General features: G+C 34.4%; 1 protein-coding gene across 3 annotated transcripts in view; it reads left to right on the plus strand.

Annotated features, from left to right (window-relative positions):
* ARFGEF1 (ADP ribosylation factor guanine nucleotide exchange factor 1) overlaps positions 1-24,243 on the plus strand; it is a 148,644-nt gene that overhangs the window by 77,400 nt on the left and 47,001 nt on the right. For all 3 annotated transcript variants that reach the window (XM_053208616.1, XM_027042773.2, XM_027042775.2), the window contains 10 exons: positions 1,663-1,838; positions 3,006-3,139; positions 6,720-6,954; positions 13,822-13,921; positions 14,027-14,166; positions 14,273-14,381; positions 15,072-15,273; positions 19,225-19,336; positions 19,673-19,878; positions 20,132-20,216. In XM_053208616.1, the coding sequence (XP_053064591.1) occupies positions 1,663-1,838; positions 3,006-3,139; positions 6,720-6,954; positions 13,822-13,921; positions 14,027-14,166; positions 14,273-14,381; positions 15,072-15,273; positions 19,225-19,336; positions 19,673-19,878; positions 20,132-20,216 (1,499 nt within the window). The remainder of the gene's footprint in view (positions 1-1,662; positions 1,839-3,005; positions 3,140-6,719; positions 6,955-13,821; positions 13,922-14,026; positions 14,167-14,272; positions 14,382-15,071; positions 15,274-19,224; positions 19,337-19,672; positions 19,879-20,131; positions 20,217-24,243) is intronic.

Here is a 24,243-nt window from a genome sequence, read left to right on the forward strand (position 1 = left end):
CCCTGAAATAAGAGGGGGAAAAAATTATTGGTGTCAAGGAGCTTTATGGTAGGACAAGGGAGATTGAAGTAGCCTACCTACTTCTTAGTTGAGTTACCTAACTTCTTAACTACGTAGAATGTGAAAGTCATTTGTTAAGGGAAAGTGGTGGGGGGAGGCAGTGGGAGAAGATGTAATTAGGTACTGAGAGAAAATGGAATAAGCTTTGAGGGATTATCCATTTCTGATAGTTGTTATTAAATTTTTTTACTTCTTCCAGAGAATTCTTTGCTATTAAACATATATGTAAGATATATGTAATAAATAACATGTATTTAAAAGCTGCAGTAGCATTTAGCACATAAATACATATATATTATACACATAATATATATATAAGAAGTTAAGATAGTATATTTAGCATGTCTAACACTAGCATGTTAAAGCTCCAGAAAGGTCTACTGGAAAAACTAGTGTCTTATTTTGTGCAGCACAGAGCTTCCCAAATATATTTTATCAGTATCTTCATGTACCAGTTGTTAATTGCAAAACATGCTTTGAAATTATCCAGTTTAATCTATCTAGGATATTCTAATTTGGAGAGCAGAAAGCAGCTTTAGAGTAGGGGCATGAGATACACTCCTTTCATTACTGAATCAATCAGAAATTGGGCATATATTACCATATATCTACAGAATTATAGCTACCACTTATTGTGAATCATTTATGTTCTTTATGTGTTGTGTGTGTGTAGGGTATGTGTGTTTTGGTGATTCCTCATTAACATTATTTTTGCTGCTGATGAAGAAACTGAGACAAAGAAAGATGAAATAAGTTATCCAGTTAAATGGGAAAGACACGATTGAAACATAGGTCTTTCCTATTTCAAAATCTACTCAGTATAGTATATTTCCCTTGCTTATAGTTCTCTTTTGATTGATAGCATGAAATGAGCAATTTCCTGCTAGTTATGGCCACAGACATGTATGTATTTCTTTCTTAAAATAACATAGTATATCTACAGTAGTTACAAAACTTGGTATTATTTGTAATATCTGTTCTACCAGAAATCATTTATTTCTGTTTATATTAATTAAAAGTATGATTATTCAGAGTGACATACTAAAAAATATTCAGGGGTATAGGCCATTTTTTCCATATATGTGTTCCAAAGAATATGGAGTTATTAATAGGTATTCTAAAAAGGGGAAGAGGAGCTCATTGTAAAATAAATTTTGGAAACACTACATATCATATATTCTCTTTGGAGAGCAAATTAAAGACTGTAATAAAGAAAGCTATTTCCCAGTATTTCTCTAACTTGCTTGATGATGGGATATTTTTTTTTTTGGAAGACACTGTCTTAACATCTTAAAGAATTAGCATTCATTAGAACCAAGTTTAGTAGATGATAATATAGACTAAAAGTAAGCTTCTCTTTTGGCACATCCCAGTTAGCCTTTCATCAGCTGAGTGTGTTTCATAGCTAGAGCTACTTAAGGATTGTATTTGGATGTATTCCAAATGCATACTTACTACTAAGTATACTAACCTTTAAATGGTGCCAATTCATACTATTTCACATTGCTTTCCTGCCATTGTTGCGTTTTAAATACTCTTTGTGCCTTTTCAGTATACTTAAGTCAGATATATTTGCATGTTTTTTTATTCTTACCATTTTAGATATGGGAGAAAGGACGACTCTAAATGCAAGTGCAGATGGCAACATTGGAACTATAGAGGATGGTAGCGACAGTGAAAATATCCAAGCAAATGGAATTCCAGGAACACCAATTTCTGTTGCATATACACCATCTTTACCTGATGACAGATTGTCTGTCTCTTCCAATGATACTCAGGTATAAATGGGGGACAGCAGATGTCCTGTTAATCTTACACATTTATAGGCTACCAGCACTTTGTGGTGAATGTATCCAGTTGATAATGCTTGCTGATTACAGTTTGGGGAAATAAAGTCTTAGTTTTTTCTTACTGATACAAATCAAAGCAGTTTATTCCCTAAATATATTGATAGCTAAATTTCCAACTCTAAGCTGTGTTTCATAGGTGTTCACATCTTCTCTTTGTACACCCATTGAAATTACATTTAAAAAGAACATTTTTATCATATATTTGTAGGACAATTCTAGTATCACTGGATGAGGAAGAACTTTTAGAAATCTAGGGAACTTCATCTTACTTTCATTCAGGGCTAAATGAAATCTGAACTATGGTAGTGATAAGGTTCTCCTGATCCCTCCTACCCTATATTTAGTGTGTTTTTATTCTTATCCTTGTAATTTTTTTTTAATGTTTATTTACTTTTGAGAGAGAGAGAGCATGAGTTGGGAGGAGCAGAGCGAGAGGGAAACACAGAATCTGAAGCAGGCTCCAGGCTCTGACCTGTCAGCACAGAGCCCAACGCAAGGCTCGAACCCATAAACTGTGAGATCATGACCTGAGCCGAAGTCGACATTTAACCAACTGAGCCACCCAGGCGCCCCTTCTTATCCTTTTAGATAAGGAAGTCCTACCCTGTATCATTGACCCGTATATAGGGTTCAACTTTCTTGGCCTTGTTGACCTTCATCAGTTAATAAGTTTTAAACATTGCCTTGACAGTTTCTGCTGTCTTATGTCTATCTGTGCAGAATAGCTAAAATAGGACAAAAACAGAAAACACCAAATGACAGGTAGTAAAAAGCATGGTTTAGGCAATGGATGAGGTGTCTTGTCAGGGCATGATGTGCTAGATTTTGTTAGTAATGGTATGAAATGGATAAATTTTGAAGAGTTTTTGGTAGCAAAGAGAGAATATTTTTAAATAATTTATTTTTTTAAGGTATTTATTGTTGGGGAGCTAGGGTGGTATGTCAGATTAAAGAGAAGCAATGTGGCAAATTCTTCATCAGGTTTTTTTTCCAATAGAACCCCCTGTATTACTGAACTGAATAGAATACATAGAAGGCTGAAATGATTTTACACTGTCAAATGTCTCTATTTACATGGTATATTAACTTGTTTAGGAATCTGGAAATTCTTCAGGACCTTCACCTGGTGCTAAGTTTTCCCACATTTTACAAAAGGATGCCTTTCTAGTATTCAGGTCATTGTGTAAACTGTCCATGAAACCACTGTCAGATGGACCCCCAGATCCAAAGTAAGTCATTGGCTATTCTGCTTGACACATACAGTATTTAATCTTGAACACTTACTGTAAGATAGTCTTTGGATTTTCTTATGTTCTTTTTGTCCTGTAGAACCCTGAAAAATGTATTTTAGGATTATTTTGCCTTTTTAAAAAATTTTTTTTAATGTTTATTTATTTTTGAGAGAGAGAGAGAGCAAGCATGAGCAAGTGGGGGAGGGGCAGAGAGAGATGGAGACAGAATCTGAAGCGGGCTCCAGGCTCCGAGCTGTCAGCACAGAGCCCGACACGGGGCTTGAACTCATAGACCGTGAGATCATGACCTGAGCCAAAGTCGGACACTCAACCGATGGAGCCACCCAGGCGCCCCAGGATTATTTTGCCTTTTAAAAAATGTACTTGAAAAATAGTTCCAAAATTGCTAGATAACTTATACTATTTCCCAAAGTATACCAGCAACATTAGAGGATTGTGCTTGGTACATAATAGGTGCTCAATAAATATTGAATGATTGAAAGAATTCTTATTTCAATATTATAAATAACTTTGGAGTTAAAATAGCCCTGTTATATGTAGCCTCATGCTAGGTTTCTGAAAGCTACCAGTTGAAAGTTAATAAAACTAAGAGAAATAAATTTTAAAATTATTATGAAAGGTATTATGTATTCATTAAGGTCTGAAAAATGCCATGATACCTTTCTCTGTGGGGAGCAGGGAATACTTAGAGATAGGAGTCACTTGTCTGGTTCCTGTCGAATGTGTAAGTTTAAGCCATAGGAAAGTGCCATTTGTAAGTCATAAGTTGTCAAATATCTTTCATTTCCTGTGAGTCAAATGTAACTGATACTTGCTTAACACTGGGTTTGGACACTCTTAATGTTGCAGCATGATGTAATATAGCATGACAATTTTAGGAGAACTTTCTGGAGAAAGAAATCTTAAGGCCTCAGTGACTTTGAGAAAAGAATATTGAAATAGGGGAGAAATGTAAGCAATGCTACTTCATTTTTTAAAACTGTAGAGCATTTCAGTTTCTAAATGTCAGCTGAGAAGAAAGACTAGAAGCAGTTACATTTGTTATATTTTCTATAGTTTTATTTTGTCACATTGTACTGATTCAGTGAGAAACATCTTTTAAGCCCACAGCCAAAAGTTCTAAAATCATTTTAGGCTCAAATCCTGGGAGTCAGAGATATAACTTACTGATTTTTCTTTATTTTGAAAATGTAAACTCTACAGAAAAAGGAGTTGTTCAGATTGCAATGTAAATTTGATTATACCCTATGTATGTTACAAATATGTATTCAAAATTTTTTCAATTTTTTATTCTCACTATGAAAAGAAAAATAACCATCTCATTCTGAATTGTTAAAGACTTTAAGGAGGTAGTAACTTAAGAATTTGGTGTTATTGCTGAAGGCCATCTTTGCCTTGATTTGAAAATGTTATTAATCTTAAAAGTCTCAGATGTTTAGTTTTCCAAGTCAGATGTAAAAAAGTGTGATTTGAAAAACTATAAACAGAAAAGGGAGAATTCTTTAAAGTGCCCAGAATGAAAAGAACACAAAAGAAAATAGATGGATTTTGAGGAGTACTATGGGGGAAGGGCATTCATTTAGCTCTATAAAAAGAATATAGTTTTGGAGATCTGAAATCTTTAATATTACAAAGAATTCTTATAAGGAATAATGTAAATTATCCTTCTACTCTGTGGGTTTAAACCAAATATTAGGAAATTTTGAACATAGAAAAGACCTTGATCATCAGGGACATTAAATATTGGAATTGAATACTGAAGAAATTAAATTTTCTAAACTCTTCTTTTCTAAAGAATATATGGTTTTCTCTCTTGAATGATTTTTTTCTAAAATTAATGGCTTTTTGTAGTTATGTTTTTGTTTTGTTTTGTTTTTTTGTCTTTGCTTCTCTTGATACTTTGTGATGTTGCTAAGATGATGATCCAGGAAATGTTTGTTAAGCTTGATTCATAGTTTGAAACTACCCCATTAAAATCTGCAGACCTGAAATTTCTAGCATCTTTTGCTTATAAAAGTGTACTTTATTGTGTCATAAGACAATCATTTGATCATTTCTTCATTAATTAATGCCTTATAGATAGTAAGTAGTTAATAAATGTTTAGATGAGTGCATGAATAAATCCATGAGTTACATTGAGCACGTGCTAGGTACAAGGCATTTTGTTAGAGCTGGGGATACAAAAATAACTTACAACAAAAACTCATGTGTTAGAGAATAGTAGGCTGCAGGTTTTAATAACTATTGGAATTGAGCAAAAAAGATGGTAAATTAGCTAGACTAGGAAGTAGCCATAACATAAAAGCCTTGGAAGGCTTCAACATGAAGGGGAGATACTTCACCCATTTCATGTTTTCCTATAGCTATTTAAAATCTTCTCACTGTTTCTAACTTGATTTATTTAAGGTTTGTGTGTGTGTGTGTGTGTGTTATACTATATTTGCTGCACATATATAGATTCAGAGGCACAGCCATCTTGGAAAGTTGATATGTAATAATGAGCCATGATATTATTGGTTCCAGTTTTATTTCAAAGATGGTAATATTTGTGTGATTCCCACTTACATGAAATTAAATATTCCTTGTTAGAGTTTCTTAGGTCCTTGAATTACTTGGCACTTAAAAACTATAAAATTTTTAAAGTAGAAATCAGGAACAATTAAGTTTACTGTCTGTGGTGTGAATGCGACTGATAATAGCATTTGGTATAAAAAGAATTAGCTGCTAGAACGTTTAAGTGTGTTCTGCATTTGAAAAGTTGCCTGGGATCCAATCTTCCTGGTCTGTTGGACTTAAGATGCCTGCTTTAATGGGAGAAAAATTATATTTGTGAAATCTGATAATTATAATGCTAGATACTGAGTAGAATATGGCATGGTGTATTGATCAGAGAAAAAAGTGAAAATTTAAGCTGAAAGGGTAGTTTTTTGCTTTTCATTATTTAAAATATTTGGAATAAATGGGTAAACTTTAAGAGATAAATGTTCTGAAAGCCTCTTTGTATTTCAAAAAAGAAAACAACTTAAGTGGTTATTGAAAAAGTAACCTTGAAGTAGTCCTGTAACTTGGTCATATAACCAAAACTTTTTTAGGATTTTTGAGTAGCATGCCTAGGAAAAAAGCACATTATATACAAAACTATTATATACTATGGAACTATTATATACTAAATATGGTACTTAATCTGAGAAGAGTTCGTGGTATTTTCTAAAAAGTGAAGTACACTTGTGAAAGAAAGGAAGAAGGAATAAATCTTTATTTTTCTTGTCTCGTGGAACAGTGTGTTGATTTTAAATATGTGTGGATGATTGTTTTCCATTTAAAAAGTTTATGAAATTATGTGCTTCTTGAGAACATAAGTGGAACTAACCCATTACTAATGGCGAAGTATTTGTATTATTCGTATACTGTACTTTGTTTACATTGTAGACTTTTCTGTTCCTCTCTATTTAAAATTTGGTGAAATTATGTGGTACCAGGAAATATCTTTGGAACAGCTTTTAATACCATGACACTAAATTTGTCCATATACTTTGCCCTCTCTTTTACATTTTAGGTCTCATGAGTTGCGATCCAAGATTCTTTCATTGCAGTTACTTCTATCCATTCTGCAGAATGCAGGACCTGTTTTCAGGACAAATGAAATGTTTATTAATGCTATTAAGCAGTATCTCTGTGTCGCACTCTCAAAAAATGGAGTCTCATCTGTTCCAGAGGTTTTTGAGCTTTCTCTTTCCATATTTCTTACTTTGTTGTCAAACTTCAAGACGCATCTGAAGATGCAAATTGAGGTATGTTCTGCATTTAGGCATTGTTGGGTATTTCATTTGTTTAATGTTAAATCAGATTATTAATACCCTGGAAGGTTTTTCAGAATGTAAAATAATATTAGTGTATTGTTGTGAACAGTTAACCCTTAAACAGTAGTGCTTTGAACTAAGTAGGCCCAGTTACATGTGAATTTTTTTCACTAAGTGCAGGTACAGTAGTGTAAATGTATTTTCTCTTCCTTATGATTCCCTCCTTCCCTCATTCTTCCTTCCCTATCTTTCCTTTCTTTCTGTCTTTTCTGTCTAGAGAGAGAGAGAGAGAGAGGGAGTGAGCGAGCGAGCCAGGGATGTTCAGAGAGAATCCCAAGCAGGTTCCATATTGACACTGCATAGCCGAGTGCAGGAGTTAAACTCATGAACTGCAAGATCGTGACCTGAGCCAAGATCAAGAGTCAGATGCCTACTCCACTGAGCCACCCAGGCACCCCCCCTTATTATTTTCTTTTTTCTTTGTTTTAAGTTTATGTATTTATTGAGAGGGAGAGAATGAGTGAGGGAAGGACAGAGAAAGGGGAACAGAGGATCCAAAGCAGGCTCTGTGCCAATAGCCAAGGTTGGAAGCTTAACCGACTGAGCCAACCAGGCGCCCCACCTCTTTACGATTTTCTTAGTAACATTTTCTTTTCACTAGTTTACTTGATTATAAGAATACAGTGTATAATACATATATAATACAAAATATGTGTTAGTTGAATGTTTATGTTGTTGTTAGGCTTCTAGTCAACAGTAGGGTATTAGTAGTTAAGTTTTTGGGAGTTAAAGTTCTATGTGGATTTCAAGTATGTGGTGATCAGTGCCCTTGACCCTCACATTGTTCAAGAGTCAGCTATGCTGCTTTTTTTTCCATTTACCCATTTAACTAACATGTACTTATGAAATACTAAGCACTGGGTAAACACTGAGAATACAAAATCAAATTAAGACACAGCTCCTGCCTTCAAGGAATTTATACTGGTTGAGTGATTCTAGTTGTCTTGAGTTAATTTGGCCCTCACAATAATTTTGCCATTGTGTATATGGCATGTAATAATAAATTTGGTTATGTTAAAAGAAAGTTGCAAAATATACTTTATATATATGGTTTTAAGCCATCGAAGTCTTGGGTACTTTAAAGAGGCTATTATTAGTAAGGATTATATTTTTAAGGTTATATTTTAGGAATTTGACATTTTAATCTTTGCTTTGTATTATTTTTCTAATGTGTATATTTTATTTCTGAAGTTTTATCCCCGGGTCTTAATGGTCATGTGGTGCTAAAATATTTCCAGAGACTTGGTAGAACTAATAAATTAGGGAGTTTTCCAGCCATGGCTGCACATACAATGCAGGTGTATCAGTTCGTGATCTTTTGTTTTCACTTTCAAATAATTGAATATTTAAAAATGGTATTTATGTTTTACTGGACTTAATTGGTGCTTGTTTCCATTTACCAGTTGTTATTATATTGTCTCGGTTGGGCATTATACATTTTAGAAACCCTCGCTTTTATGCTAGTTATAGTTAGCTTTCAACTATGTGTTTGATAGGCAGGTTGCATTTTAATTGTTACAATTTTTTAAAACTGAAGTATAGTTGGCACACAATGTCACATTTGTTTCAGGTGTACGACATAGTGATCTGACAACTCCGTACATTATGCTCTGCTCACCACAAGTGTAGCTGGCATCTGTCACCATACAATGCTATTAAAATGCCACTGACTATACTTTTCATTACCATGATTTATCTATTCCATAACTAGAAGCCTGTATCCCCCAATACCTTTTACTTATTTATAATTCTTATAAATTTTATATTTAATCCTAACTAAAGATTGATAATTCATTAGCTCACAGAACAGATACATTATCATTTTCCCAGAGATTTGAGATGGTTAAAACAATCACACTTTATTACTAATCTACAGTATCTATTAAAATTCACATAGGATATTATGGGAATAAGACCGAATAAAGCCTTGATATTTTAAGTGAAAAGTTTTTATATTGGGGCCAAATTTTGGACAGGAAATAATTTCTGGTACATATATATTGCCAAATTTTAGTTTGTCTTATATCTGTTAAAATAACGGAAGGCATTTAACTAGGTAGGAGTAGTTGCTATTTTTTGATAGTTTTTTCCCCATTATCTTCAGGAACTACAAATGAAGGAGATTAAAAAAAACCCAACTTTTGGAACTTTTGCTTCCATACTAACCCAAAAGTCTTTCATTTGATGATGAAGCATTTGGATTGCCATTAGATTATTTTGAAAGACTGTATTCATTTACTTAGAGATTTTTGAATGCAACTTTTTAAAGTACTGTTTAGTAGACTGTGAAATATAAATTCATAGGGAACCAGGTATCACAAAAGTCATTTAAATTGGGATTACTATTTTTGTAGATTAAATGCAAATTAAATGCAGATTTATTCAATATATAAAATTTTTGGAAGCACAAATTTAAAAGGAAATACTACTAGTAAAAATTTCCTTTCTCCTCAGATGGTAGATTCTCATTACAAAATTGTTTTAATACTGTTCTGTATATTTAAAGAGATTACATGTATTTTACTCTCCATTGTCCCTTATGGGGAGATTGAGGATCAGACAAGATAAATGTAAATCTGTTTTTGAAAATACTAAGCATGTTCAAATGCTTGATAAGCTGTATTCTAGTTGGAGAAAACAAAGCCAACATATGAAAACCTAAATTTGCAAAGCAGTGTTGAAATTGTTATTACATGAATACTCATTTTATGAGAATATACACTTCAGAGTTTCTGTAAAGTGATTTTTCTATGGACATTAACTTACATGTTTATATCAGAAAATAGTTTATGCACAACTTTTCAAGAAAATATCTATTTGCAGACAAAGTGTTTATGATAGTATTGTTATTCTACATACGTTACGTTATAGGTGCTCTTTAAATTTTTTTTTTTAATTTGGTTTTTCTAGAGCCCCTGTTGATAAGCATGGTGTCTTAAATACAATTGAAGGCTGTTGCTTGTTAGTACAGTTTGATAATCCATAGAGAGTAGCTAAAGTTTTCATTTTCCTCTTTCTCCCAGTCTAGTGGTTTTATTTATTCCATAAATTGGAGAGTTCCAAACTTTTTTTTATGTATTTGTTTGTTGAATATAATTGACAATATTAGTATCAGGTGTACAACATAGTGATTCAGCATATGTGTACCTTGCAGGATGGTCACTGTAATAAATCTAGTTACCATCTATTACCTTACAAAGTTAATACAAAATTATAACTATATTCCCCATACTTGGTATTACATCCCCAAGACTTATTTTATAACTGAAAATTTATACCTCTTAATGCCCTGGACCTGTTTTGCACCTCCACATCTTCATCCCTCTGTCAGACACCAGTCTGTTTTCTTTATTTAGGAGTCAGGGGCTTTGTTTCCTTTTGTTTGTTTTTTTGTTTTTTGGACTCCACATGTAAGTGAAATCATGCAGTATTTGTCTTTTTCTGTCTTATTTCATTTAGCATAATACCCACAAGATTCATCCATGTTGTTGCAGATAACAAGATTTGTTTTATATGAGTAGTGTTCCATTGTACATAAATATCCTATCTTCCTTATCCATTCATCTACCAGTAGACTTGGAGATTGTTCCTGTATCTTGTCTATTGTAAATAACGCTGCAGTAAACATAGGGATCATCTATCTTTTCAAATTAGTGTTTTCATTTCTTTGTAGAGATATCCATTAGTGGAATTGATGGATTATATTGTAGCTCTACTTTTAATCTTTTGAAGAACCTCCATACTGTTTTCAATAGTAGCTGTGCTACATTGTAAACTGTACAAGAGTTCCCTTTTCTCTACATCCTTCCCAACACTTGTTATTTCATATCTTTTGGATAATAGATGTTCTGATAGGTTTAAGGTGGTTTCTTGTTGTGGTTTTGATTTGCATTTCCCAGGTATATACATAGATTTGTATATTTATATGAATATGTATGTGTATGTATGTATTTATATATATTTAATGTTTGCTTACTTTTGAGAGAGGAAGAGAGACAAAGCATGAGTGGGAAAGGGGCAGAGAGAGAGGGAGACACAGAATCCGAAGCAGGCTTCAGGCTCTGAGTTGTCAACACAGAGCCTGATTCGCGGCTCGAACTCACTAACTGTGAGATCATGACCTGAGTTGAAGTCGGACTCTTAACCTACTGAACCACCCAGGCGCCCCTGCATTTCCCTGATTGAGTATCTTTTCAATGTGCCTGTTGGCCATCTGTATGTCTCCTTTGGAAAAATGTCTGTTTTTATCCTCTGCCCAGTTTTTAATTGGTTGGGTTTTTGTTTTGTTTTGTTTTTTTGCTATTGAGTTGTGTAAGCTCTTTATATGTGTTAGATATTAACCCCTTATTAAATATATGGTTTGCAAATGTCTTCTTCCATTCAGTAATAGTGGTTTCTTCACTGTGCAGAAGCTGTTTAGTTTGATATAGTCCCATTTGTTTAATTTGTTTAATTTGTTTAATGCTTTTGTTTCCCTTGCCTTTAGAATCAGATCCAAAAAGACATCACCAAGATTGATGTCAAGAAGCTTACCACCTATGTTTTCTTCTAGGAGTTTTATGGTTAAAGGTCTTACCGTCAAGTCTTTAATCATTTTAAGTTAATTTTGCATATGATGTAAGATAGTGGTTCAGTTTCATCATTTCACATACAGCTGTCCAGTTTGCCCAACACCAGTGATTGAAGGGACTGATTACTGATTCAGTCTCCTTTCTAGTAATTGGTCTATTCAGATTTTCTATTTCGTCCTGATTCAGTCTTGGAAGATTGTGTGTTTCTAGGAATTTATCCATTTCTTCTAGTTGTCCCATTTGCTGGTATATAATTGTTCATAGTAGTCTTCTGTGATCTTTTGTATATCGGTGAAATCAGTTGTAACCTACTGTTTCATTTCTGATTTTATTTGAGCCCTGTCTCTTTTTTCTTGGTCAGTCTACCTGAAGGTTTGTCAATTTGTTTATCTTTTCAAAGAATCAGCTAATTGTTTATTGATCTTTTCTATTGTCTTTTTAGTCCATATTTATTATTTTTTACTCTGATCTTTACTATTTCCTTCCTTCTACTGAGTTTAGGTTCCATGTATTCTTCTTTTTCTAATTCCCTAAGGTGTAAAGTTAAGCTGTTTAATTGAGATTTCTCTGGTTTCTTGAAGTAGGCTTTAGGCTTGTATTGCTGTGATTCCCCTCTTAGAACCACTTTTGCTGCATCATACAGAATTTGGGATGTTGTATTTTTCTTTTTTCTTTCGGTGGTTATGACCCAGTTGATCAGTAATGTGTTGTTTAATCTCCACATATTTGTAGTTTTTCCATTTTTCTTCTTGTAATTTCTAATTTTAAACATTTGTGGTTGAAAAAGATGTTTGCTATGATTTCACTCTTCTTGAATTTTTGAGACTTGTTTTGTGGTTTGACATGTGATCTGTCCTGGAGAGTGTTCCACGTGCATTTAAGAAGAATGTGTATTCTGTTTTTGGATTCTGTATACAGTTAACCCTTGAACGAAACAGGGCTAGTGACACTGACCTCCTGCATAGCAAAAAATCCACGTTAAATTTCTGACTACCCCCAAAATTACCTACTAATAGCCTACTGTTGACTGGAAGCTTTACCGATAACATAAATAGTCAATTAACATACATTTTGTATGTTCTATGTAAGTATTTATTGGCTGCCTACTTTATGCCTTGCAGTGTGGACACAGTACTCAGCAAGAAAGACCCAGTCCCTCCTCCTTAAAAAGTTATGGTCTTACAGGAAATGGTGATGACATTAAGGAAGTAATAGAAATGTATTGGATTTTGTGAAAGAAAAGCACATTTCTTTTGGGCTACCTCAGTTGGTACCTCACCCAATTAGGAGGGAGAAGATGTTAGTCACCTCATGTTATCAGTATGAATTTCTGGAGCACATAACCTTCACAAAGGTTAATATGTGACTTCTGGTGTTTTGTTTTCATTTTGTTTTGTTATCCCCTCTTAAATCAGTCATTTTTCCAAAATAAATTTGAATCTAAAAATTCTTTCTTAGCTCTTAAATCATAATTTGTTTAATTAGGTTGATTAACTCATTGTATTTGACATTATTTGGGGTAAAAAATACTGAAAAATAATTTGTTTACAGACAGTAGAGGTTTCCACCATGAGAGTAATTATAATTTAAGTTTACTTATTTTGAGAGAGAGAGTGCGGATGTGTGCGTAAGCGGGGGAGAGGCAGAGAGAGAATCCCAAGCAGGCTTTACACTGTCTGTGTGGAGCCTGAGGAAGAGTTGGAACTCACAAACTGTTAGATCGTAACCAGAGCTGAAATCAAGAGTTGGAGGCTTAACAGGTGACTGGGCCACCCAGGCGCCCCAAAAGAGTAATTATAAAAAATACCATAGTGTAAGAGATTATTTTTATTGTGTGGATTAGAACATTAGGTACATTTGAATCTAGGAAAATTAAACACCTGGTACTATGATGTCTGTAAAACATAACTGATGAACAGAATATAATTTATACTCTTTGGGGGATTAAACAGTGAAGTATGAATTACATTGGTTTTATAAATGTGTTCATGAAATTATCATGCAGAGGAGGTCCAGATCTTTGCAGATTTCTTTTGTAGTGGCTGTGTGATAGCAAACAAAATACTGTGAAGTGCAGTGCTCCTACTACAAGGACTACTCAAAAGGAATTGAACTCCAGAGGAGCCTGGGTCATAATCTCTGCTCTATAGCTTTGGGATATTTAGAAAGTGATCATATATATGAATTATAAACACTATTTTAAACAGAAGTTTTTCCCTAATCACAGGTGTTCTTTAAAGAAATTTTCCTATACATTTTGGAAACTTCTACCAGCTCATTTGACCACAAATGGATGGTTATTCAGACATTGACAAGGATCTGTGCAGGTATTTGAAATTATCCTTCTTTATTATCTTTTCTTATTAAGAGATATTTACTATACTCCTATACTAGATGCTTCTTGTTAAACGTAATATATTATATTGTTACAGATGCTCAGAGTGTAGTGGATATTTATGTAAACTATGACTGCGACTTAAATGCAGCAAATATATTTGAAAGACTAGTAAATGATCTATCAAAAATTGCTCAAGGACGGGGCAGTCAAGAACTTGGTATGAGTAATGTTCAGGTAAGAACTTTAAAAGCACTTTCAAATTTAAACTTGGCCAAGGAAGAGCTATGTGTTTTCCTTTAAAGAGCTTTTTGTTTTATTCTTTTTATGAATTATTTCATAGGAACTGAGCCTGAGGAAAAAAGGCTTAGAATGCTTAGTGTCGATTTTGAAGTGTATGGTTGAATGGAGTAAGGATCAGTATGTGAATCCCAACTCTCAAACAACTCTTGGTAAGGTGGCATTTTGAGTTATAATTCTTTGTCATTTCAAGTAAATGATACTTGCGAGAGGATAATTCCAGTTGCCATTAGACCAGTTTCGTGACCTCTTTGCTCACTTAGCTGATAAAGAAGCATTCTGTATGAGTACAATATGAGCTTTAGAATTATGTATTTCCAACTTAGTTGTCCAAACTTTTTTCTTTCTAAATCTTCCTTGAAATACTTTAAATACCACATTAAAGTGAAGAATATTTATGCAACTTAAGTAAAAGATAATTATAGAAGAAACCTATACAAGCCAAGATGTTTTAAGATTGATTTGTTCACCTATGTTTGGCATTTACCCTTACTAGGAGAAAAACTCATGCTGCAGGTCTACCCTAGTATTATATCAGTCAGCAGTCCTTTGAGGGAAAACTATTCCTTCTGTGGCATGAGCTGAGAGCAGAAACGCAGTGGATACTTAGCACTGCAACTACAAAAAGAACTTTTAATGGTGCAAATTACACAAATACTAACTGCAGTGTGTTTTAGTATCAAAGTATATTGTCTGGGATGGCACCTAATAGTTTGTTTGTATTGCATAATTATCTAAGAAGCATTAAAATATCTTGCCTTACTTGACAATTTTTTTTTTTAACCTTTTACATTTTTTTTCTTTGAAAGAATGATTTACTGTATCAGTCTTTCTACTTACAGGTCAGGAAAAACCCTTAGAACAAGAGACGAATGAAATCAAACACCCTGAGACAATAAACAGATACGGAAGTTTAAATTCCCTGGAGTCAACATCATCATCAGGAATAGGCAGCTACAGTACACAGATGTCTGGCACTGATAATCCAGAACAGTTTGAAGTCCTAAAGCAACAAAAAGAAATAATAGAACAAGGAATAGATTTGTGAGTGTCCAATTTTAAGGAGAAATGTTATTGAATATCCTTCTGCTAGTACAGTATCACCCTTTCCCTGGGTTTGTCTACATCTTCAGATTATTTCTGTTTCCTTCTCATTATCACCTTTCATTGACTAAAACTGGTCATAGTTCTCCTACATCCAAGACTTTTGGTGGCCTCTTATTCAGCTCTCCTTGTTTATTGTCGTCTAGCCCAACAGACCCTTATAGTGCACATTAAATTAATTTGCAGTGTATATTATATGCTGTTGATTAATATATCATCTGTGTAGTTCTGTATTGTTCAATTAGTAGCTCAATTATAAAATCCCCCATTATATTTCCTAAGCAGATGACAGGTCAAAAAATTTATAGTATGACACTTCTAATAACTAGCTAGCATTCTCCTTTATAGGTTTTATATTTTCTCCAGTTGAGTTACAAATTTGCTTTCTTTTTTTAAATTTATTTCTTTTGAGAGAGAGAGAATGAGTGGGGGAGAGACAGAGAGAGAGAATCTCAAGCAGACTTCGTGCTGTCAGCATGGAGCCTGACATAGGGCTCAGTCCCATGAACAGCAAGATCACAATCTGAGCCGAAATCAAGAGTTGGACCCTAAACCGATTGAGCCACCCCGGCACCCCTACAAATGTGCTACTCTTGTTATTGATCCCTTGTTCAATGTCATTTTTATATGTTGATTAGGTGATAACTTCCATTTCCAACCTCGCTACTCTACCAGACCCAGATCTTGGGAAGTCTGTTTTCCCACTAAGCTTTATGGCATAGCCTGCTCCTGGACTGTTTCCTGTCTAAGTAGTACCATGCTGCTTTTATCCCTGTAATTGCCCATCTCTTTCAAAGAGAAGCTGTGAGGAAATGAAGTTGCTGGCATTTCCCCATGAATCTAGCTATTTATAAACTGTTAAAAATTCCCGTGTACATTTACATGGTTTGCTCCTTCTACTGGAAAGCATTTCTTCCTAACTCTTGAGCAGTGCCTTTTGGTGAATGTTCAAGTTTCCATTTTTTTAATCATTAATATAAAAAAGTTGACAAAATGCATGCACATGTTTTGGTGATAAAATTATAAAAATCTTGCAAAATTGCCTCAGGAAATGCCACTAATACTTCACTCATTCTAGTTTTTCAGTCAATATTTATCAAAGTCCCATCTGTTCCGGACATTATGCAAGGTCCTAGGGAAACTTGATGAATGAAACAGACATGGCTTCTGAGGGACTCAAGATCTAATATGTATAATTAGACATTCATATTGAAATTCTGGTTACTCTGCAAACATATATTTGGTGTTTGGGACTGTGTGCCAAGAACCATGAAGGCACTGGGTCTTGTATTTAAGATTACAGTGTATATAATATGAGCAAAATAGTTTTTTTTTTGAATAGTACTCTGTCCAGTCTATAATAGTAGACAAAGTGCTGCCAAGGTATGGTAGCTCTGTTTGTGGTACTTGGGAGTGAGAGGGAGTCGTGACAGGACTTCAGAGTGGTCTCCTTAGTCTCTACTGCTTTCAGCCCCTGGACTTGATCTCTGCTTCATACTTTTATGAGAATGCTTTCATGTCACTGTGCTCCCATTACACTCTTCCATGACTGTTTGTGGCACCACTCTGTCCCGTTCCTCCTACCATTCTGACCCTTGTCATCTCAGTCTTGTTACAGCCTGTTTATCTCCTGAATACAGCTTAGCATTTCCAGAGTTCTGTCCCTCAGCTCTTTTCTTACTTTGTATTTTCTCCTAGGTGATCATGCTCTTTTTCATGACTCACTTTGTATGTGCTAGCGTGTCACCGCTCCCAGCTGTTACTTTTAACATAAATACCTCTACGGAAGTCCAGAATCATGTCTGTAATTACCTGTCGGACAACTCTGTTGGATACTGCTTAGCTTCTCACACTCAGTATTGTCCATCACCGAATTTATCAGTCTCCATTCTCTCCATAATCAATTCCCTAATACATCTACCAAAAATATATTGGTAGATTGGATTGTCTAAAAGACAAACAGAAAACTACTGTTTCTGTATTTCTTATTTAGGCTAGTAACCCCAGCAGGCTACTAAATTTGTAAGCTAGAATTCTGGGAGTTACTTAGATTTTCCCCTTGGATCTAATCTGTCATTAAATTCTGTTGATTCTACTTCCTAAGTATCTGTGCTATTTATCTCTTCTCTCCATCTCCCACAATTGTTCTCTCAAGTCAAACCATCACCATTTCTTGCCTTGACTAGTGCAGTCTTTTAATTGGCCTACCGTTCTTTGGTCTTATTTATTCTCTAGTCTTTTCTCACACTTAGCTAGAGTGATCTCTCTTGAATAAAAGTAAGCTTCTATTTCTCCCCACTTCTGCTTTTAGAGAATAAAGTCACAGTTTCTTATAATTGGATATAATACCCTTCATGATATGGATCTGCTGGACTCTAAGCTTCATCACCCGCCACTTCTTTATCTCATTTCAGCCTTCCAACAATGCAGAGCTGTTTATTCTAATGTCATGCTGTTTTATGCTTCCATGTATTAGTATGACTCCTTCCTCTCTAGGATGTTTTTTTCTTACTCTTTATGAACTGTGTAATCATTCTTCAAACCCCAGTTTCACAGTCCCCTCCCCGGGAAATATATCACAACCATCTCTGTTAGTTATTTCTCTTCTGTGCTATCTTACCTTGTGAATACATTAGTTGTTGCACTTTTACAATTTTTAAAAATCATGTTTATTTTATTAGGGAGAGAGCTTCTAGAGGGCAGAGATTGTGCTTATCTCAGTGAAAAATGTTTGATTTTAATTTATGGTATGAATTAGGACTTGACAGGAGTCATTAGAACAGGTGAGGACATTTCAGACAAAGAGAATGGCATGTGCAGCAGCACGGAGGAAAGGGACATTTGAGGATTACTGTTCACGATAGCAGAGGCAGGGGTGGGGTAGCAGTCACAGAAAATGAAATGAGAGCATTGAGCTGGATCCAGATTACAGAAGGCCTTATTTTCCATGGAAACAAGTTTTTGTCTTGTTCTTGGCTTTAGCTTACTATGTATGAAGGGTTTTAGTCATAGTAGCTGCAGCATCAGATTTCAGTTTTGGAACGATGTCTTTGCCAGTAGCCTGAAAGATGGGTTAGAATGAGAGCAGAACCAAAGCTAGCAAGACCATTTAAGAACTATTGTAGTACCCTGGTGACAGGCGATGAGGGACCAAAGTAATTAGTGGTGCAATAAAAGTAGAGAGTAAATGATGTGGAAACAAGGAGGTGACATTTGAACTGGATCTCTAAGCATGAACGAGAGTTCCACAGAAAATGAATGGAACAGGTAAAGGTCATGTAGAGGAAATAGACTGCAGAAATGCATTATGCTTAGGAATTGAGAATAGGGTATTTGGGAATAGATGGGTGAGAGGGGTTGAGATGAACTGGAGCTATGTTGAGAAAGATCTTGTGTATCAGTCTAGTCGGTTTGGACTTGCCTTTGAAAACATTGGTTATGTAGGAATTTTTTCATAAAGGAAATAATGATGTCAGATCATGGTTAAAACAGTCACCAAAATCAAGTTCTTTACTTTAAAAGCAGGAAACTTAGAATGAATCCCTGGGTGTATGTGGAATGAACCAAGATTACTTGAGCATCAAGGTGAATATATATATTAAAAACATGAGACCTTTAGTATTTATATCCTTACTCAAATTGACATTATCTCATATAGTCTGTGAACTGGTCCATATCGTTGATAAATATGGCCTTTTGCTTGAGAATCTTAAAAGAAAAATAAAACTTTGCATAATGTAATAATTTCTGTATATTTATGTATTGATTATGTTGAATAAACTATTTTCTAGTGGTGTTAGAAAATTAATTTACTGGTAGTTTAAGATCTTTTCAGGGAAATGCAAAAGATTTTCTATTTCTAATGTTTCTATTAACTTTAACATCATCTAGATTTAATAAGAAACCAAAGAGAGGAATACAGTACCTTCAAGAACAAGGGATGCTTGGCACTACATCTGAAGATATAGCCCAATTCTTACATCAAGAGGAAAGATTAGACTCAGTAAGAATACCATTTTTTATTCTAACCTTTTCTGTAAAACTCCTTAATTACATAATGCTCCATACTGTTTTCCCTTTAAAATGCCCTATGTATATAATAAAACTTAAAAAATAACCTAGGTATTCTTATTTTTGCTTTTTAATTTTCTAAACTCAAAAGAATATCATTTTTTTAATAAACACATTTAGTGTGTTTAACTTTTTAGCTTCATGTTTGAAATAGTTAACCCTGTAGACAAAACCTGTGAATCTTACAGATTTTTCTACTTTTTAAATGTCTCTGTGGCAAATGTAGCATTTCATTAGGATATCCTTTTTTTAATCTTTTGTTCTTTAGACTCAAGTGGGTGAGTTCCTGGGAGATAATGATAAATTTAACAAAGAAGTCATGTATGCATATGTGGACCAACACGACTTTTCAGGAAAGGACTTTGTTTCAGCTCTTCGTATGTTTCTGGAAGGATTCCGTCTTCCAGGGGAAGCTCAGAAAATTGATCGATTGATGGAAAAATTTGCTGCGAGATACCTAGAATGCAACCAAGGGTAAGCAAGATTCAAATTCAGGCATTTATGGGTTGCCAGCTATCACTATGCTAGGGAACATCAGGAGATTCATTGTCTCCTGCTCTCAGAGAATTTAGATTGTCTCCAATTTAGAAGTGATGGATGTTCGTGAAAAAAATTGTAGTATGAGCTAAAACATAAATCCTGAAACAGAAAAGTAAGGGGGTTTGATTTATTTAAATGCAAGTGTAAAACAATAAAAGTTTATAACATGATGCATTTATTTTTTCAGACAAACCCTTTTTGCTAGTGCAGATACTGCTTATGTTTTGGCTTACTCAATTATCATGCTGACCACAGATCTTCACAGTCCACAGGTATGTGCTCCATGTAACAGATAGTACACATTAACTACATTCTTTTGAATTCAGTAAGTAATAGTTGAAATTTTAATCTTATTTAGTGAAACTCGTCAACAAATGGGAGTATTTAATGCGGTGTAGTGTACAATTTACAAATGCAGTTTCTGGTAATAATTCTAATTAGACTTTTAGACATTTGCAAAATAAGTCTATATTTGTCCCATGATTGACAGCTATATAAAGCTTAAGATAAATTTTATCATAAGAATATGCATATATTCTGCCTATACTTATTACAACATGGAAAAACCCTGTATATAGGCATTTTTTTCTTTTAAACATTTCAAACTTAACAGAGTGATTAGTATGGGAATCCTGCATGTGCCTATCAACCAGCTTCCAGTTACCGACTTACGGCCAGTCTTACTCAACTTTTATCCTTCCTCTCTCTCCCAGATCATTTGGAAGTAAATCCCAGGTATCATTTCATCTGTATTTATTTCAGTGTATATCTCTGAAAGACACACAGTCTATTTAAAAATAACCACAATACCATTACATCTAAAAATTAACAATAATTTTAAAGTATTAGATATCCAGGCAGTGTTTAGCCTTCCATTTGTTTCTTAAAATTTGTAGTTCCTTCTTAAATATTAAGGTACTGTCACTTGATTTCTGATATCCATTAGCAAAAAAAAAATTTATTTTTATAAGTTTTAGGTATTTCAGGCTTAGTTTCAAAAACATGCTTTGAGTATCTTTGGGGAAAATTATCTTCATAAATTTATCTATTTGCAAGAATTTCTTTGTACTTATGGATAGGCATCTAATGATATCTATTATTCTTAGGAAGTGAAATAAACTATTACTAATCCAAGAGGTATTAGAAAAATTAAAATTTATTTAAAGGTTGAGATTAAATTTTGCAATGTAGGGTGTGTGTGTGTGTGTGTGTGTGTGTGTGTGTGTGTGTGTGTTTGGAGATGTTTAAGGCAAGGCTTATATGGAAAATATGTATCAAATGTATGAATGGGAATTATATACAGAGTTACCTTCAACAGCTATGCATTTACCAGCGATTTACTTGATTTTATATAGACCTTTCTTAAAAAGTGATTTAATATTTTAGTCATTTAAAAATTGCCTTTGTTATATTGCTGGGAGTATAATTAAAGCAGCTCACTTTCCGGTTTTTATTATGCAGCATACTTTTCTTCCTATTATAAGGCAGTCTACAGATACTGACCTATTTGGATAACTTCATATCACAGTTTTCTGTCTGGTGTTTTGGTCCAAACCAATACACTACCTCCATTTGTTTTTAGAATGTTATATTTTTAAAGAATTTGGTTCTGTAAATGAATTGTCAGTGTTCTGTGCATCTGTGTCACATGTACATCCTTGTGTAAGGTATTTTGAGGAAATACTGAAACTTCCTTTAATGTTCTTTCATAGGACCCAGATTGTTAAAAATTTCTGAACACATATCCGTTAGGAAACATCTTGAGAACAGTGTTCTGTCTTCATGGCACTCGTTTGTGTCCGTAGAGCATGTGCGTGGAGTCCTGGTCTGGCAGTAGTTAACTGCACTGTGTCAGACTGCTGCTGGCTGGCCTCGTGTCCTGATGTGCAGCCTGCAGCCACAGAACAGCTTATAAGTTTCGGTGAAGGAAACTTCAATTAGAAAACTGAACTAGGGGTGCCTGGCTGGCTCTTGGTTAAGCATCTCTGTTTCAGCTCAGTTCATGATTTCACAGTTTTGTGAAGTTGAGCCCCACGTCGAGCTCTGTGCTGGCAGTGTGGAGTTTGCTTGGGATTCTCCCTCTCCCTCTGCCCCTCCCCCACCCGCACTGTCTCCATCTCTCTCGAATAAATATATAAACTTAAAAAAAAATATTGAACCCATAATCATGACCCCATATGATTTGATTCAGGACCACATGAACTATAACAAATGACACCATTTTTAAAGAACACAGGTGACTTTAAAGGAATTCCTTAAAACTAATTCTTCTCATTCTTAGTTGTTTTTCAAAGTTAAAATATTTAAACAAGTCATTTATGTTCCTTTTTTACCTAGAATATTTATAGTTAGACCACCTTTTATATATTGTGTGAGTCAATGAATTTTTTAAAAATTTGAGGCATACTTAGAACACATTTAATTTTCAGTGTATATTAATCTACATTGTAATAAGGGATTTAAATACTAAAACTAAACACAGCTTAATTTAAGTGCATGAAAACAAAAGTCAAGAGTAGGGTGTTCCATAAAAGATAAGCAGGAAGAGGAAAAGTAGGGTTATGTGTTATCCTACTTCCAGAATCCCACTGTGTTCTGTTTGAGCAGTATATTTTTATTTGGGGTACCTGAAATTAATGTATTCCCTACTCCCACTTCCACCTCCCAACCCAGATGCACAAGCATAATATACAGCTACTTCAGATTTTTTTACCAAGACTTCTTTTTGTCTCTGGTACAATACTAAAAACAACATGCCATGCTTAAGATTTCCAGGTAATGTTTCTCTTTTTTAGCCTCTTACTGACAGCACTTATATGGTCTTTTATTTTAGTAACCCTATGTCATTGTTAATTAGTATTTATCAGAACTTCAGGTGAAACTTTCCTTCGTTCGTTTGTTCGTTTGTTTGTTTGTTTTATTTTTGGTGCTGACTCAGATGAGGGTTTTTTGGTTTGTTTTTTTACTGTTTATTTTTGAGAGAGAGAGAGCACGTGCATGTGCGCAAGTGCACAACTGGGGGAGGGGCAGAGAGAGGAGACACAGAATCCTAAGCAGGCTCCAGGCTCTGAGTGATCAGCACAGAGCCCGATGCTGGGCTCAAACCCACCAACTGTGAGATCATGACCTGAGTCACCCAGGTGCCCCAAGATGAGTTTTTAAAGTTAGGACTTGCTTGCTTTCTATGTGTCTTATAAATTTACAGGAAGAGCCTTATCTTTAGAATGCCTTAAATTCTTCATGGGAGATGGTAGGAATATATTTAATTAAATATGTGTGTGTGTGTGTATATGTGTGTGTGTGTACATATATATATATATTTAAATAAGTTAAAGCATGTTTTATCATGCTTCACATTACTGCATTTTGTAGGTAATAGTGTTTTTACAAATTGAAGGCCTGTAGCAACCCTGCATCAAGCAAGTCTATCAGCACCATTTTTCCAACGGCATTTGCTTATTTCATGGGTCTGTCACATTTTGGTGATTCTTACAATATATCAAACTTTTCTTTATTATTACATTTGTTACAGTGATCTGTGTTCAGTGATTATGACTTGTTGAAAGCTGAGATGATGGTTAGCATTTTTTAGCAATAAAATATTTTTGAATTTAGATATGTACATTGTTTTTGTAAGACATAATGCTTGATAGATGATAGTATAGTGTAAGTATAAATTTTGTATGCACTAGGAAACCAAAAAATTAATTTGACTCACTTTATTGCAATATTCACTTTATTGCTGTAGTCTGGAACCAAACAAACACAGCCTGTAATTTCTCTGGGTTTTGTCCAGATAAAAACATTTTGGTTGTGCTAGTTCTCAACTTTGGTGACAGGGCTGCATCTTACAAATTACAAGCTTGTACTCCACAGATTGATGAAGGTATGCTGTAAGACATTCCTAGTCAGAGTACTCTTAACAAGACAAAATGTTCTGAGGACACTTGACCCAGATCACCTAACCTTCATTTACCACGATGAGTCAGTCAAAGAAACTGTTATCTGATTTAAATAAATTCGGCTATTACTTTGCATCCACTGTTATGTAAAATTAGCTTTTAAATCTTTACAACATATTTCTGCCCCCCCCCACTAAGATTTGAATCTTTTTGATACCATGTTTTTAATACTTGTCATGGTCCTTTTTTTAAAGACTCTAGCTAGAACTCTTAAACCTTGGGCAAAACCAGATAATTTCATTATTCGATTTCCCTGTTTCTTGTTACAAATTATATATGTGCACATCAGAGCAAGGTTAATTAGCATATGCCAGGATAGGTCTTCTCTACATTACCT

This window comes from Acinonyx jubatus, chromosome F2, assembly GCF_027475565.1.
Source record: "Acinonyx jubatus isolate Ajub_Pintada_27869175 chromosome F2, VMU_Ajub_asm_v1.0, whole genome shotgun sequence".
Lineage (NCBI taxonomy): Eukaryota > Metazoa > Chordata > Mammalia > Carnivora > Felidae > Acinonyx > Acinonyx jubatus.